The sequence below is a fragment of the Eublepharis macularius genome, chromosome 4, assembly GCF_028583425.1.
Source record: "Eublepharis macularius isolate TG4126 chromosome 4, MPM_Emac_v1.0, whole genome shotgun sequence".
NCBI classification, from domain to species: Eukaryota; Metazoa; Chordata; class Lepidosauria; order Squamata; family Eublepharidae; genus Eublepharis; species Eublepharis macularius.
In genome coordinates this window covers 14,135,617-14,151,507 of record NC_072793.1, presented here as the reverse complement: position 1 = coordinate 14,151,507, position 15,891 = coordinate 14,135,617, and the positions used below count along the sequence as shown (strand labels likewise).

Genomic DNA, 15,891 nt, shown 5'->3' with positions numbered 1-15,891 from the left:
TTTTTTCCAGGCTGGCGGAGGCCCAGCCTCAGCCATATGCCTGGCGGAACAACTCTGTCTTGCAGTCCCCGTGAAAAGGTAGTAAGTCCTGCTGGGCCCTGATTTCAGCAGACAGAGCATTCCACCAGGTGGGAGCCAGGACCGAAAAGGCCCTGGCTCTAGTCGAGGCTAGGCGGGCCTCCTTGGGGCCAGGGACGACCAACAGCTGTTTGTCCCCTGATCGGAGTGTCCTCTGGGGAATATATGGGGAGAGACGGCCCCGTAGATATGCTGGTCCCAGTCCACACAGGGCCTTATAGGTCAATACCAGAACCTTGAATCTGATCTGGTACTCCACTGGCAACCAATGCAGCTCGCATAAGAATGGTGTTATATGCGCCTTATTTGGCACTCTCATAATAACACGCGCCACTGCATTTTGTACCAGCTGTAATCTCCAGGTCAGGCTCAAGGGCAGCCCCGCGTAGCTGTTGTTTGATATGCAAGGTTTTGTGCTAGGTCATGTGAAAAAAATACCCTTGAAATAAATCAGAACCTTCCACATGACCCCTGAAATCTCCTTATTAATTTGGCCCAATATTGGTTTCAATTTAGTCTTAGTTCTGTTCTCAAGCTGTGTGAATGAAAGCTGCTAAGTGAATAAGGATTCAAGAGGGTTTATTCAATTAATGAGAGCTAAGATTGCCACCTCGCTGAAATTTGGGCTGCTAGGCCAGTTTTTCATCTCCTCTGAGGCTGGTTGCCAGATTGCCTTTTAACATTAATGGGGGGAGTCAGTTTAGCCTTTCCCTGGCCAATTTTTGACACTTGTTGTGATCCCAAGTTAATGTCAAAATCCTTCCATTCTCTGTCTCTCACCACTCCTCCCTTTCCTCTGCCTCCTCTCTCACCCAGACTAGAAAAAGAAAGAGAGAGGGCCACGGTAATGAAAGTGCCACAAACAAGGAGGACGCCGTGACCGACTTACTATAATCAGTTTCAAAATCAATATATCAAGAAATCTTTTTATATATCAATTATATCAATTCGAGGAAATCACTATATATCAATTATATCAATTCGAGGAAATGACAAATTTACAGAAGGTATGCACGTCCTAAATAGCCAGCTTATAGCATCAATTCTAGCGAGATTAAAGTGCACAAGTGCTAAAAGTGTTTTTTACAAAAGAGCAAGTGCTAGCTTAAAGGGACCATACCTCCTGAACATAACACTTACATTCAAAGGCCATAGCGTAATACAAAAATTTCTAATAAATACAGTATACAATGCTTAACATAAGACCATACAAAAGGTTAAGAAAGTAATGCATATATCACAAATATGTAGTAACCGCAACAGGTTTGCTAGCGAGAGTATCCCGTTTCTGGCACCCCTTCTTCCTGGCAGTTACCAAGATTATTGAAACAAAGACATTCACATATCAGTTTTCATGCACAATGGCCGTTCGCTCAAGGGCGTTACCTTCTGTAAATCTGTGATTTCCTCGAATTGATATAATTGATATATAAAAAGATTTCTTGATATATTGATTTTGAAACTGATCGTAGTAAGTCGGTCACGGCGTCCTTATTGTTTGTGGTCCTCTCTCACCCAGCCTCTTTAAAGATAGCACAGCAAGCTGTGCGCGCCAGGTTCTACGTTTTCTCAAGATTCTGAACTTTTGTGAGAGTTCAGAAGGTCTGGAGAGTTCGGGAACAGGCACATTCAGCTTACCATACTATTTTTTTAAAAGCAAGGAGGATTGGTGGTATTGGCTAGCGGCAGGAGGAAGAGAGTAGTCTTACTTTCCCTATTCCTGGTTCATCCTTTCGGCCTGTCTTTTCTCCCCCATTCTTTCCCCCCTTGTTAGTCTCCTACTTTCCAACTCCTTCTAAACGCTCCTTCCCAATTCTTTTCTCCTTGGAGCCTGAAAATTGCTTTTGGTGTTTCATATAGCAAAGAAAAATATTCCCAAGAAAATAGAATTTGAAAATGAACACTCTGTGTATGATGGGCATATTCAAAGGCAACAAAATGTACAGACCCGTGCCTTTGATCCTGCAAAGACCATTAAGCAGTCCATTGTCAATGGTGCATATTGATTTTTTAATGGAACTTGTCAGCACTAATTCAGCATATGTAACAGAAACACCCAGGATCCCTAGCTCACAGAGCCCATTTTGCGCAAGCCTGAGCCACCTGGTTATTTTTTCCCCTAAAGATGAGAGGATTGTGGACCCAGGAGTGCTTATTTCATATTAGTTGCATGTAGACCATCAGGCAGGCTTCCTCTGAGCATGTTCTCATCTGTTTCCTTGTTTTATTGTTTCCAGGAATATATAAAGGGCACTGTTTCCGAATCAATCACTTCCCTGAAGATAACGACTATGATCATGATAGCTCTGAATACCTTCTCCGTAAGTAAAATGGACAGAGGTATCTTTTAAAAGTTATTAGAAGCAGGGGAAGGTTGTTTAGGGCTTCTTTGTAGATGTTAAAAGAACTCAATTACAGATAAACAAGTATGACATCACTTGCTTTGTTTCTGTTTGTTGTCATTATGAATGGTTTCAGTTCACCCCGTTTTCATTCCTGATATTTATACGTTGTCTTGCCAAACATCAAGAGGTTCTTTAGGATTTGATAGCAATAAACACACAGGTGTGGAAGGAAAGCAATTTATTAAACAAAGCAAGTAAAATACAAGAGAGACATAAATGCATAATCAAGACAGAGCATACTTACAAGAAATAACAGGGGAAGCATACAGCATTTCGGCACAATAGCATAGCAGAACAGAGGAAGGATACAGCTGTCTGTTTTGCACTTGCACTTTAATATTTATAAATTCAAAAATATTATTCTGTATATATAGTGAATTATTGCATTGATTACGGGAATGGTGGTTTTCTATTGATTGGCTTTACCCGTAAGTGCCCTCATTGTGATCAGTCCCATGGTGTATAGCATGCATGCTGGGAAATGCATGCTATCAAGCAGCAAGGGGCCCTTTGATGATGACGACGACAACGACTTTCGATTTATATACAGCCCTTCAGGACAACAACACCCACTCAGAGCGGTTTACAAAGTATGCCATTATTATCCCTACAACAGCAATAACCCTGTGAGGTGGGTGGGGCTGAGAGAGGTCTGAGAGAGCTGTGGCTGACCTAAGGTCACCCAGCTGGCTTCAAGCGGAGGAGTGAGGAATTGAATGCGGTTCTCCAGATTAGAGTCTAGCACTCTTAACCACTACACCAAACTGGCTCAAACTGATGTAGAGGTTTCATTGCCCTGTGCCACCCCAATGCTCCAATGGCTATAATTAATAAAGTTGTGGCCTGTTTTCATCTAAAGATGGTTTGTTGTGTATTCTTTGCCCAAGCACTAGCCTCACAGTTAGCCTATACTGATACAATTACAACTGTTTTCAGACAACAGAGATCAGTTCTTCTGGAGGAAATGGCAGCTTTGGAGGGTGGACTTTGGGCCAGACTACACAAGACACTTTTTGACAAGTTGGATCTGAGGTTCATATTTAGCTTCCCATCCACCCAAGTTCTGTCAGTATGCATGCCTGCGTTTTTGTTACCCAGGTTGGGAATCCATGGCCAATTCCAGACGGCCCTCCCCATGCCAAAACGTCGCGCATCGTCGCGCGGAAAACGCGAAATATCGCGTTTTCTCGCGCGAGTTTTGTTAAGAACATAAGAACATAAGAACATAAGAACATAAGCAAAGCCATGTTGGATCAGGCCAGTGGCCCATCCAGTCCAACATTCTGTCACACACAGTGGCTAGAAATCCAGTGCCATCTAAAGGACTGTCAGTGAGGCCAGGACACCAGAAGCCCTCCCACTGCCTTCCTTCCAGCACCAAGACAACAGAGCACCACCTCCCCACAAAGAGAATACCATCTATCTCCTGTGGCTAATAGCCACTGATGGACCTCTGCTCCATATATTTGTCCAGTCCCCTCTTGAAGCTGGCAATGCTTGTAGCTGCCACCACCTCCTGTGGCAACGAATTCCATGTGTTTATCACCCTTTGTGTAAAGTAGTATTTTCTTCTATCTGTTCTAACCCGACTGCTCAATAATTTCATAGAGTGCCCACGAGTTCTTGTATTGTGAGAAAGGGAGAAAAACACATCTTTCACTACCTTCTCTAACCCGTGCATTATCTTGTAAACCTCTATCATGTCTCCCCTCAGTCGTCTTTTCTCCAGGCTAAAGAGCCCCAAGCACCTCAATCTTTCCTCATAGGGAAAGTGTTCCAACCCTTTAATCATTTTAGTTGCCCTCCTCTGTACTTTTTCCAGTGCTATGATATCTTTTTTAAGGTGTGGCGACCAGAACTGTACACAGTACTCCAAATGAGGCCTCACCATCGATTTATACAGAGGCATTATGATACCGGCTGATTTGTTTTCAATCCCTTTCCTAATAACCCCTAGCATAGCATTAGCTTTTTTTATGGCAGTCGCACACTGTGCTGATGTTTTTAGTGAGTTATCTATCATGACTCCAAGATCTCTCTCTTGGTCAGTCTCCGCCAGTTCAGACCCCATCAACTTGTATTTATATTTTGGATTTTTGGTTCCAATGTGCATTACTTTGCACTTGGCTACATTGAACCTCATTTGCCACATGGATGCCCACTCTTCTAGCCTCGACAGATCCCTTTGGAGTGCCTCACAATCCTCTCTGGCTTTCACCACCCTGAACAATTTCGTGTCATCTGCAAATTTAGCCACTTCACTGCTTAATCCCAATTCCAAATCATTAATAAACAAGTTAAAAAGCATTGGACCCAATACCGACCCCTGTGGCACCCCACTGCTCACCACCCTCCACTGTGAGAAGTGCCCGTTTATACTCACTCTCTGTTTCCTATTAATTAGCCAGTTTTCAATCCACAAGAGGACTTGGCCCTTTATCCCATAGCTACTGAGCTTACTTAGGAGCCTTTGATGAGGAACTTTGTCAAAAGCTTTCTGGAAGTCAAGATAAACAATATCTATCGGGTCTCCCTTGTCCACTTGTTTGTTCACTCCCTCAAAGAACTCTAACAGATTGGTGAGACAAGATCTTCCCTTACAGAACCCATGCTGAGTTTTCCTCATCAGCTTTTGGTCATCAATGTGCCCACTAATTTTATTTTTGATAATAGTTTCCACCAACTTACCCGGTATTGACGTCAGGCTGACTGGCCTGTAATTTCCCGGATCTCCCCTGGAACCTTTTTTAAAGATGGGGACAACATTAGCTACCTTCCAGTCGTCAGGAACAGATGCAGAGTTTAATGACAGATTACATATTTTTGTGAGGAGATCTACAAGTTCACACTTGAGTTCTTTCAGAACTCTTGGATGTATGCCATCTGGGCCCGGTGATTTATCAGTTTTTAAATTATCTAGCAGTCGCATAACCTCCTCTCTCGTCACCTCAATGTGACTCAGGTCTTTCAAAACCCCTCCCAAAGTCAGTGCTTCCGGAGTGGGCATGCACTTCTTATCTTCCACAGTGAAGACAGAAGCAAAGAACGCATTCAGCTTCTCGGCCATTTCCCTATCACCCTTTACTAATCCTTTTACGCCTTGGTCATCCAAGGGCCCCACTGCCTCCCTAGCTGGTTTCCTACTTCTAATATATTTAAAGAATTGTTTATTGTTTTTCTTTATGTTCTTTGCAATATGCTCCTCATATTCCCTTTTTGCCTGTCTGATCACAGACTTGCACTTTTTTTGCCACAGCTTATGCTCCTTTTTATCAACCTCACTCCGACTAGTTTTCCACTGCCTAAAAGAATCCTTTTTACCTTTTACAGCTTCTATTACATTGCTTGTTAACCATGCTGGCCTTTTCCTAAACCTATTTGTGCCTTTCCTAACCAGCAGTATATATTTAATTTGAGCTTCCAGGATTGTAGTTTTAAATAGTCTCCAAGATTCCCCAAGTGTTTTGACCTTTTTTACTTTCCCTTTCAGTTTCTTCTTCACGTACCCCCTCATCTCAGAAAAGTTACCCCTTTTGAAGTTAAACATGGCTGTGTTGGTCTTATTTGGCAATTTCCTATTTATACATATGTTGTACTCAATAACATTATGGTCACTGTTCCCAAGTGGTGCAATCACATTTACATCTCTCACCAGGTCTTCAGCATTACTGAGGACCAAATCCAGGATCACCTCTCCCCTAGTAGGTTCTGTAACCATCTGTTCCATAGCACAGTCATTGAGACAGTCTAGAAACTCACTTTCTCTCCCCCGATTCGAACACCCATTGGCCCAGTCAATGTGTGGGTAGTTAAAATCACCCATTACAACACAGTTTTTTTGTTTAGCAGCCATCTTTAATCCTGTCATCATTTTATAATCCTCCTCTATTTTCTGATCTGGAGGGCGATAACAAACTCCCACAGTTAAGTTTCCATTTGGGCCCGTAATTTCAACCCATAGCATTTCCAGAAGCGAATCTAATTCAGTTACCTTCTCAATCTTACTGGAATGTATACCTTCTCTGACATATAGAGCCACCCCACCACCAACCCTTCCCTCCCTATCCTTCCGATATAATTTATATCCAGGAATCACCGTGTCCCACTGATTTTCCTCATCCCACCAAGTTTCTTATATGCCCACAATGTCTATGGATTCGCCCAACACTAAACATTCCAGCTCCCCAATTTTACCTCGGACACTTCTAGCATTTGTATATAAACACCTGTAACTTCCCCGGCACACTTTGCCTCGAGACGTAGTTAGGTCATCTGCACTGTTTGTCTCCATCTCAGTTGACAACTCTAATCTATCTCCCTGTAGAAGTGTTATACCTAGCCCTTCATCTCTCTGAGATGAACCATCCTGAACCAGAGACACTTTATCTCTTGTCGGCTTTCCCCTAAATCGCATCGTATTCAAATCTGCCCACTTTCGAGTGTGTTCAGATCTTGTTTTAGCCATTTGAGAGTTGTAAGTGCATGGCGTACTGCATGTGAAGCTCTGAAATGTGGCAAGTAGCTCTCCCCGTGACAGTACACAAACTTAACAAGGCTAAAATAGATTAGCCTCCACCAAATGCCCTGTGGAACAGAACAATCTTACCCACCTCCTGCATGTGGCTGGTGAAGCCCCCTACCACATCCACTCTGGAACAGACCTAGCCACAGAGAATGCCTCTGACTAGACTGCTGCCAAACAGACCATTCTAGGCGAAGGAACTGCCCGGAGAAGGCTGTCTGAGGAACACGACGGGTACTGTGATTAATAACGTTAAATTTATCTGACTTGCACAAACGTATCTGAATTGTGGAAATAAAGAGCTATGAACCATAAGTCTCACACTCATGTAGTAATGAGAAGCTAATTAACACTTTTTGTATATTAAAATGATACTCTTTTTTCTTAGGAAAGTCGTTTTCATCATTGATTTAGGTCTAAGTGTCCAGGTTACAACATGCAATATCGTGATTTCTAGGATTCCGTGGTGATAAGACTTACAAGACACAAGTCTGGCCTCAGGCTACTAATCCTTATGAATTCTAGATAACAGAACCATGTGCCTTCCATATGTTTTGATCTACTTGATATTCTTTGGAGTGCAAGGTTTAGGGATAGGAACAGAAAAAAGAACACAGCCTTGGGGAAAATTGATATTAAATTCCCCACATTCAATTCAATAACTGCAGCAAGAATAAAAGAATGAAACTGCCTACTCACAAGTGAAAAGATTATTCTTTTAAGGCGGAAAAATCATTTAGAAAACTACAGTTTTCTCTTGCGTTCTCTATCCCCTATTGTCAAGATACAGTGTTTATGTGACACAATATAAGGATAAACGGGTGCATGTTTACCTTTTACAGTAAATCTCCAGCTCGAAGTCAAACTGATACCAAGTTAGCTGAGAATAAATTAAATTATTAAAAGAATACAATGGAAAATTTAATGATTGAGGGCTAATAAAAACATATGATAGTATATTTACCTAACAAAAATCTCAGCAACAGCTGGTTTCATTTTTTTCAAAAAGATACAAAAATGTAAATTCTCAAGATCTCAATCAGTTCTCATTAATCAAACTTCTGATTTTATATTTGTAAGATACTTTCAGTTAAGCTTCTTAGCAAACAACATTTTTTAATTCTTAGGACATCCAAGAATGACTTATGAACAGGCTCCCCACCGACCTGCCTACAGCTTTTTCACGTTGGCAGACCATCCCGTAGATTCTAGAATGACGTCAGTGTGAAAATTAGCCGCATAAGTAACTTGATTTTTCACAAGGGAGTTTTAAAAAGTGCAGGGGGAAGGAAGGTTAACACTCTTTCTCTCTGTACACTGCATTCACAAGCAGACACGGCATGCGTTTGGGAGGTACAAAACACCCACTACCCATCTGATGGTCTTCATGCCATCACCCAACAAGCAAACTTTGTAGAGTTGCCAACTCCTGGTTGGGAAATGCTTGAAGATTTGGGGATGGAGCCTGGAGAGGGCAGGGTGTATAGAGGGGAGGGATCTCAGCAGACTAAACTGACACAAAGTCCACCCTCCAAAGTAGCTATTTCCTCCAGGGTTAATCTGTAGTCTGGAGATTGGTTGTAATTCTGCCCAGAAGTTGGCAGTCCTAGAACTTTGTAATGTGTAGATCAACACTTAGTGTTACAATATAGGGCCAATAGCCCTTCAAACAGCACAAGTGTTTAAATACTAAAAAAGAAAGGGGTAAGTTATAAATTTTCAAAGGAAAGTTTGCACAACCTACACACTCTGTATGTTGGTTTCTAAAGAGACTGTGTGGCTTCAGAGAGCTAGATGATAGCACATGCAGCCATTTTTAGCTTGGCAAATAATGAGCTGAAAAAAAATTATATGGTTTCTTAGGGCTTAAATAAGACAGAGGTCTAATTCTTGTTTTACTACACTTAATAGTAAAGTGAGTGGCTTATGCCAGTCACAAAAAGAGCAAGAACCAGGCCACTGCAGGCAAAGGTGTTTTACACATGGTCACTTTCCAGTGTTTCAGAATCTATTCTGCTTTCCATGTTTTCCTGAGTTCTCCACGTGTAAGGGAGTCATGGGAAGCAGAAATGTTTTTTGTCCGTCTTTCCTCCATTTTTTTCCCCTGCGCACATTCCATGATCTTTTTTTTAAACTGCTGCCCAGTCACTGCTGGTGCACGTTCTGTCCATGAAGAATCCCGAACTCCCATTCTGCTTCTCTTCCCCCTGCCTCCATTCACCGGGAGCTGATTGGTCTGTCCTCCAGTAACCACTCCCACCCTCCTCTGCTCTCTGAATTCCTTTTCTGCCACTTTTATCAGTAAAGCAAGAGGGATAAGAACAGAGCTTTTTTTCAGGGGAAAGAGGGAACTCTCTCTGGGGAAAGAGGGCAACTTCCGGGAGGAGGTGGCATTCCTGTCACTACATGTGTGAACATGCAGCATGCACGCACACTCCCGGAACTGCATGATGACATCACTTCCAGGAAGTGACGTCATCATGCAGGCTGTGGCCACCCTGGGAGCATTCCCATAGTCCACGCTGGGCCCGATTCAGCCCAGATCAGGCCAAATTCAGCCTGAATTAGGCCTGAATCGGCCCAAAACAGGCCGCTGCAGCACAGGGGAGCACTCCCCCACCCAGCAGCAGCCCGATCTGGGCCATTTTGGGTCCAAATTGGGCTGAATTGGGCCAGAAAAACCTAGTATCTGGCTCAAATCAGCCTGGAATGGCCACTGCCACATGGGAGAGAACTTCCCCACCTGGCAGCCACCTGATCCTGGCTGTTTAGGGCCCAATCCTAGCCATTTAGGGCCCCAATTGAGCCAAAAGGGGCCCAAAAGGTCAGGGCCGGGTGCTAATCGGCCCGGAACAGGCTGCTGCCTCATGGGAGGGCACTCCCCTGCCTGGCGGTGGCCCGATCTTGTTCATTTCAGGCCTGATCCTGGCTGTTTAGGGCCCAAATTGGGCCCAAATGTGCCCAAAATGGCAAGGATCAGGCCCAAATCAGCCTGGCACAGGCTGCTGCCACATGAGAGAACACTCCTCTGCTCGTCAGCAGCCCAATCCAGGCTGTTTTGGTCCCAAGTTGGGCTGAATTGGGCTGGAAATGGCCCAGACCTGGCCCAAATCAGCCTGGAACAGCCACTATCACACAGGGGGGCACTTCCCCACCCAGCAGTGGCTTGATCCTGGCCGTTTCAGACCCAAACTTGGCCCAAATGGGCCCTAAACAGCCAGGATTGGGTCCAAATCAACCTGGAACGGGCTGCTCCCATGTAGGAGAGCACCTCCCCCCCCAATCTGGCAGCAGTCCAATCCTGGCTATTTTGGGCCCAATCCTGGCTTTTGGGCCCAAATTTGGCCAAAACAGGCCTGAAACAGCCAGGATCAGGCCGCTGCCAAGCGGGGGAGTGCTCATCAGCGGCCTGGTCCAGGCCATTCCCCTACCCTGCTTCTCCATGGGCTTCCTTCCTCCCAGTACACAAACCCTATTTTTTTTTAAGCCAGAGAAGAGTCCTAACATTGCTGCTTATTCCCTGCTGGCTTTAAAAGCCAGGAAAAGGTTAAATGGCTGCTTTACCCTTCCTCCCTCAGGGGTATGCACACACTCGCTTTTATTTCAAATGGAATGAGTTGAACGTTCCTGCACATTCCAACTCATTTTAAAAGCCAGCATGTTTCAGGCTTCTGTTAATATCGAAGAGGGGGAAAAACCCAAGCGTTTTGCACTGCTGTTTGTGAAACAAAGTGGCAGGGAAGCTGCCAGTAGGGAATGAAGCAGCAGCAGTTTAGCCCCTTCTTGGCTTGGCTTTAAAAAAAATGGGAGTGGAACAAGCACGAAATGTACATATTTTCCTCCAGAATTCTGCCACAAATTGCCTCTCCAGTGGGCACAGAACAGCCCAGTCAGCAAATGGCGGTGGGGGGGGGGGGATGTGTTCCAACATTGCAACATGACCACATGTACGATTAAAAAAAAAAAAAAGATGTCAGCTCCTGCTACCGTTTGGTAGCACAACGCAGGGAAAAGTGCAGAAATCAGAAAACCCAATAAGTGATGTTATTGTACTGAAATGATGCTATAGGTTTCCCCAGAAATTCTATGATGACATCATATATTTCTGGTGAATTGTACTGAAATGATGCTATAGGTTTCCCCAGAAATTCTATGATGACATCATATATTTCTGGTGAATCCTAGAGATTCTCACTAACATGACGTCACTTCTGGGTTTGCCCTGGAAGTGACATCTTGCTGTTGCTGTGATGCTGCCTTCCCATGTCCCCACCCCACCCCACCCCCAGTCTCTCATCACTGGCTGGCAACTCTAATTCTGGGTATCCCACTAGAAGACTCCAGTAGTGCCATCCTAAGCAAAGTTATACACTCCTAAGTCCATTGAAGCCAATGTGCTTAGAAGGATATAACTTCGCTTAGGATCACACTGCAACTCAGAGCAGAACCACAAGTGACAAAAGGCACAGATTGGACACTTGTCAGCTTCCCTCAAGTTTTGATGGGAAATGTAGGCATCCTGGTCTCGCAGCTTCTCTCTCTGACTGCTGTCCAATGGACTTTTCAACTGTCACTTGTCCAACATTCCGCCAAGCTGCCTACATTTCCCATCAAAATTTGAGGGAAGCTGTCAAGTGTCCAATCTGTGCCTTTCGTCACTTGTGGTTCTGCTCTCAGCAAAGACTATCAACTGCAGACACGTAGTGTGAGTTCTCATGGAATAAGACAAATAGAATTACTTCAAAACTTTTGCATGTGCACACTGGTGATCCAGATACTCCAGATATTTTCATAACCACATACCGAGATTTGCATCAGGGCCATAAAATGCTCTGAAAAGGACTTTAAGCCATCTTTCATTTTCTTGCTTAACATCTATGCTTCTAGCTAAATAAAACACAAATGACAAATGCAATTACATTTGGAGTATCATTAAGGCATGCTCTGCCTGTTACACTAAAAATACAACTTTTATAACTTATGACATGTTTGTTCCCACCCCAAAAAAACTTCCATTCCCTTCCTGCACCAAGAGTGAACAAGCATCAAAGCACTTGCTGCCTTCCTACAATCTGTTCATTAGACCGCAATACGATTTCAAAGCCAACCTGGACAATATGATGAGTGAGACCAATTTCTTCTTCTGATTATAGCAGGTGCAACTGTGCTGGAAACAATCTTCTTTCATTTCTGACCCTGCCATAAGATATTCAGGCTGCACTTTCCACAGTTCGCTTTAAAAACTAGTGGGCTTGTATGTGCCTGCTGGACAGACTGGACAAGTCTTGAATGCTAATCTCGCCTTTTCATGTAGGTTGGCAGGAGGCAGAGTGGAATGTACAGCTGCCACAGATGTATAATGTACACCACAGCCTTTATCAGGGGTTTTACTGGAACGATATATGCGCCTACTGGCTGGGGTCAGATGAGTCTCCATGGGTTCACAGGACAGAACTGCAAACTTTTTGGAAGTCCATGTAGTGTCTAGAAGACTAAACAGGCACAAGACCTGCGTGAGCTCCTGGTTGTGAAGAGCATGGCTGTAGCCTTCCCCACTGGAAATTAGTCCTCCTAAGCCACTGATTCTATAAATCACGCTCAGTGAAGGACTATTTGTTGCTGTGCCCTTGTTACCAGCTCTGTAACAATCTTACTAAAATCTTGACCCAAAACTCTTTCAATGTTTTCTTGTGTGCTCTCATTTTTTTTTACTAGTAAGCAAAAACATGTTAAATGTACAGACTATGAGCGGAACTACAAGTGACAAAAGGCACAGATTGGACACTAGTCAGCTTCCCTCAAGTTTTGATGGGGAATGTAGGCATCCTAGTCTTGCAGCTTAGCTCTCTGACTGCTGTCCAATGGACTTTTCAGCTGTCGCCTGTCCAACATTCTGCCAAGCTGCCTACATTTCCCATCAAAACTTGAGGGAAGCTGACAAGTGTCCAACCTGTGCCTTTTGTCACTTGTAGTTCCGCTCTAAGTTAACTTCTAAGTTGCTACAGATAGGCTCTGAGGATCAGATTACGAAAATGTTCAGACAAGATTGAGGCTCAATGGTTTATTTGGGGGTCATCATAGCTGCTTCCACCTATCCTCAACTCTAGACACCGGGACATACTCCAGTCTCGTGGTCTCCATCGCTGTGCATATTACACACAACACCACTGGCAGAAACTAGTTATAATTAGTTATACATCATCTAGACAGTACATTAAAAAAAAGACAAATGGAAAACATGATGTAGGCCCTATGGCCCTATGGCTTACATCTTGTTTTGCATCTCTCACTCAAGCATCTTGACAACAGTTATAACTTGGCCCCCACATTTCTATCCTTCAATATAAATCTTTCCTGAGTGGAATATTAAACATGATTGAGCGTCCCAACCATTATTTATTCTTACTAAACACTTTGATGCATCTCTCATATCACGAGTGGAAATGTTTGGCCCATCCAATGGAATTTTGTCAACGCTGTTGTGTTGCCATTGGCAAGTCAACTGGCTGGAACCACCACTTCCTTACACCGTGACTTGATGTGACACAAAAAGAAAAAAGTTTCACACTACCTTCAGAGAAGAACAAGAGGCCTAAGAGAGCTCAGGCTGATAAGCAGCCTCATTATAATATCATTCATCTAGATTGAAAAGCATTATCAAAAGCACAGCCAACACACATCAGAAGAAAAAAAAAACCAGCTGCATTCTCCTAGGACATTTGTTCAGCTCTTTACAATACTTAAATGCATCCAAAAATTGTCCCCCAGAAGAAAACATATCACCAGTAAGATCTTAATGTCTATTCTGACAGCTTTCTCCTTTGTGAATTTAAACCTTTGTTCCCTGCACTACAACTATATCTGAATAGCCATAATATTCTTCTGCAACAAAGCAACTTAAATCCCTTCTTTTCCATCACTTTCAATAACGATTTCAACGCACAAATCTGCCGTGTTGTGAAAGGAGGCAAGGCTCCTCTGGATGGTAATGGGAAAGCAGACTAACCCATCAACAGTCAGCGTGGTGTAGGTTGTCAAACTAGGATGGCCGAGAGCTGGGTTCAAATCCATTAAGTTTAGTGAGTGACTTTAAGCCAGCCTTCTGCCTTTCCTCACGTCCTTAAAATGGCAGCACACTCCCGGAATGCTGAGGGCTTCTTCACGCAATTTTTGTTTAAAACGAACACAGGGCATTCCCCCCCCAAATCTCACAAAGAATAATAAGAATAATAATACCATTCGATTTATATACCACCCTTCAGGACAACTTAATGCCTAGTCAGAGCGGTTTACAAAATATGCCATTATTATCCCCACAACAAAACACCCTGTGAGGTGGGTGGGTCTGAGAGAGCTCCAGAGAGCTGTGACTAGCCCAAGGTCACCCAGCTGGCTTCAAGTGGAGGAGTGGGGAATCAAACCCGGCTCTCCAGATTAGAGTCCCGTGCTCTTAACCTCTACACAAAACTGGCTCTAGCCTCTAGTGTTCCGGGAGTGTGCCGCTATTTTAACAACTTGAGGAAATGGCCTCTATCTCTTTCAGCCTCGTCTCTCTCAGGATACAGTAAAAGATACAGTAGGCAGTGATACTCAGTGGGTCGAGAGCCACATGTGATTCTTAGAGCGGAACCACAAGTGACAAAAGGCACAGGTTGGGCACCTGTCAGCTTCCCTCAAGTTTTGATGGGAAATGTAGGCAGCTTGGCGGAATGTTGGACAAGTGACCGTTGAAAAGTCCATTGGACAGCAGACAGAGAGCCAAGCTGCAAGACTAGGATGCCTACATTTCCCATCAAAACTTGAGGGAAGCTGACAAGTGTCCAATCTGTGCCTTTTGTCACTTGTAGTTCCGCTTTTAGATACGCCACCTGTGGCTCTTCTGAGCACCATTCCCCATGGCACTCACCCCATGTTCCATGAAAGTGGGCAATTTCTTTAGAAATTGGAATCATGTAATCATAATTATGAGTCCAAGTCAAAACTGTTTTATTTTAAAAACACAGCACAAGTAGTCCATGATGTATGTATCAAAGTTGCGACAATGTAGAAGTTCTTTATATAAGGCTGGGTCAATATATGCAGCTGAATGAGGTGGTGGAATGGGGCAATTGAGGCATATAACTGTCAAATGGTGGTAGAGAGTGCCCTCAAGTCATAGCTGACTTATGGCGACCCATATGGGGTTTTCATGGCAAGAGACTAACAGAGGTGGTTTGCCGTTGCCTACCTCTGCAACCCTGGACCTTCCTTGGAGGTCTCCCATCCAATTACTAACAAATTACTAACAGGCCGACCCTGCTTACCTTCTGAGATCTGACAAGATCAGGTTCACCTAGGCTATCTAGGTCAGGGTGCCACTGTTAAATGGTAACCCAAAAAGTAGAAATTCCCAGTCGTGGAGAAAGACCATGCTCAGAGGTCCTCTGGTAATTAAATTGGGTGTATTATAGTTATATATTGTTTGTGCGTGTTTGGGGTGATGCCCAGGGCAGCCAGTAGTCATGAGGCTTAATTGGAGTTGTGAATGTGGCTCTCTGTGATCCGTGGAGTGAGTACCACTGCAGAATGCCACTTCTACAGTCATGCCACCCAGAGCTCTCTGAATAACAACAACAACAACATTCGAAGTATATACCGCCCTTCAGGATGACTTAACACCCACTGAGAACAGTTTACAAAGTATGTCATTATTATCCCTGCAACAAAACACCCTGTGAGGTAGATGAGGCTGAGAGAGCTAGAAGCTGTGACTGACCCAAGGTCACCCAGCTGGCTTCAAATGGAGGAGTGAGGAATCAAACTCGGTTCTCCAGATTAGAGTCCCGTGCTCTTAACCACTACACCAAACTGGTTCTCTGAAGCAAAGTTTGGTGAATTAAAGTTGTG

At 43.8% G+C, this 15,891-nt stretch overlaps 1 protein-coding gene across 1 annotated transcript in view; it reads left to right on the top strand.

Annotated features, from left to right (window-relative positions):
- Nucleotides 1–15,891, top strand: part of CACNG4 (calcium voltage-gated channel auxiliary subunit gamma 4) — a 139,264-nt gene that overhangs the window by 108,909 nt on the left and 14,464 nt on the right. The window contains exon 2 of the mRNA XM_054978279.1: nt 2,316–2,399. Coding sequence (XP_054834254.1) covers nt 2,316–2,399 — 84 coding nt within the window. The remainder of the gene's footprint in view (nt 1–2,315; nt 2,400–15,891) is intronic.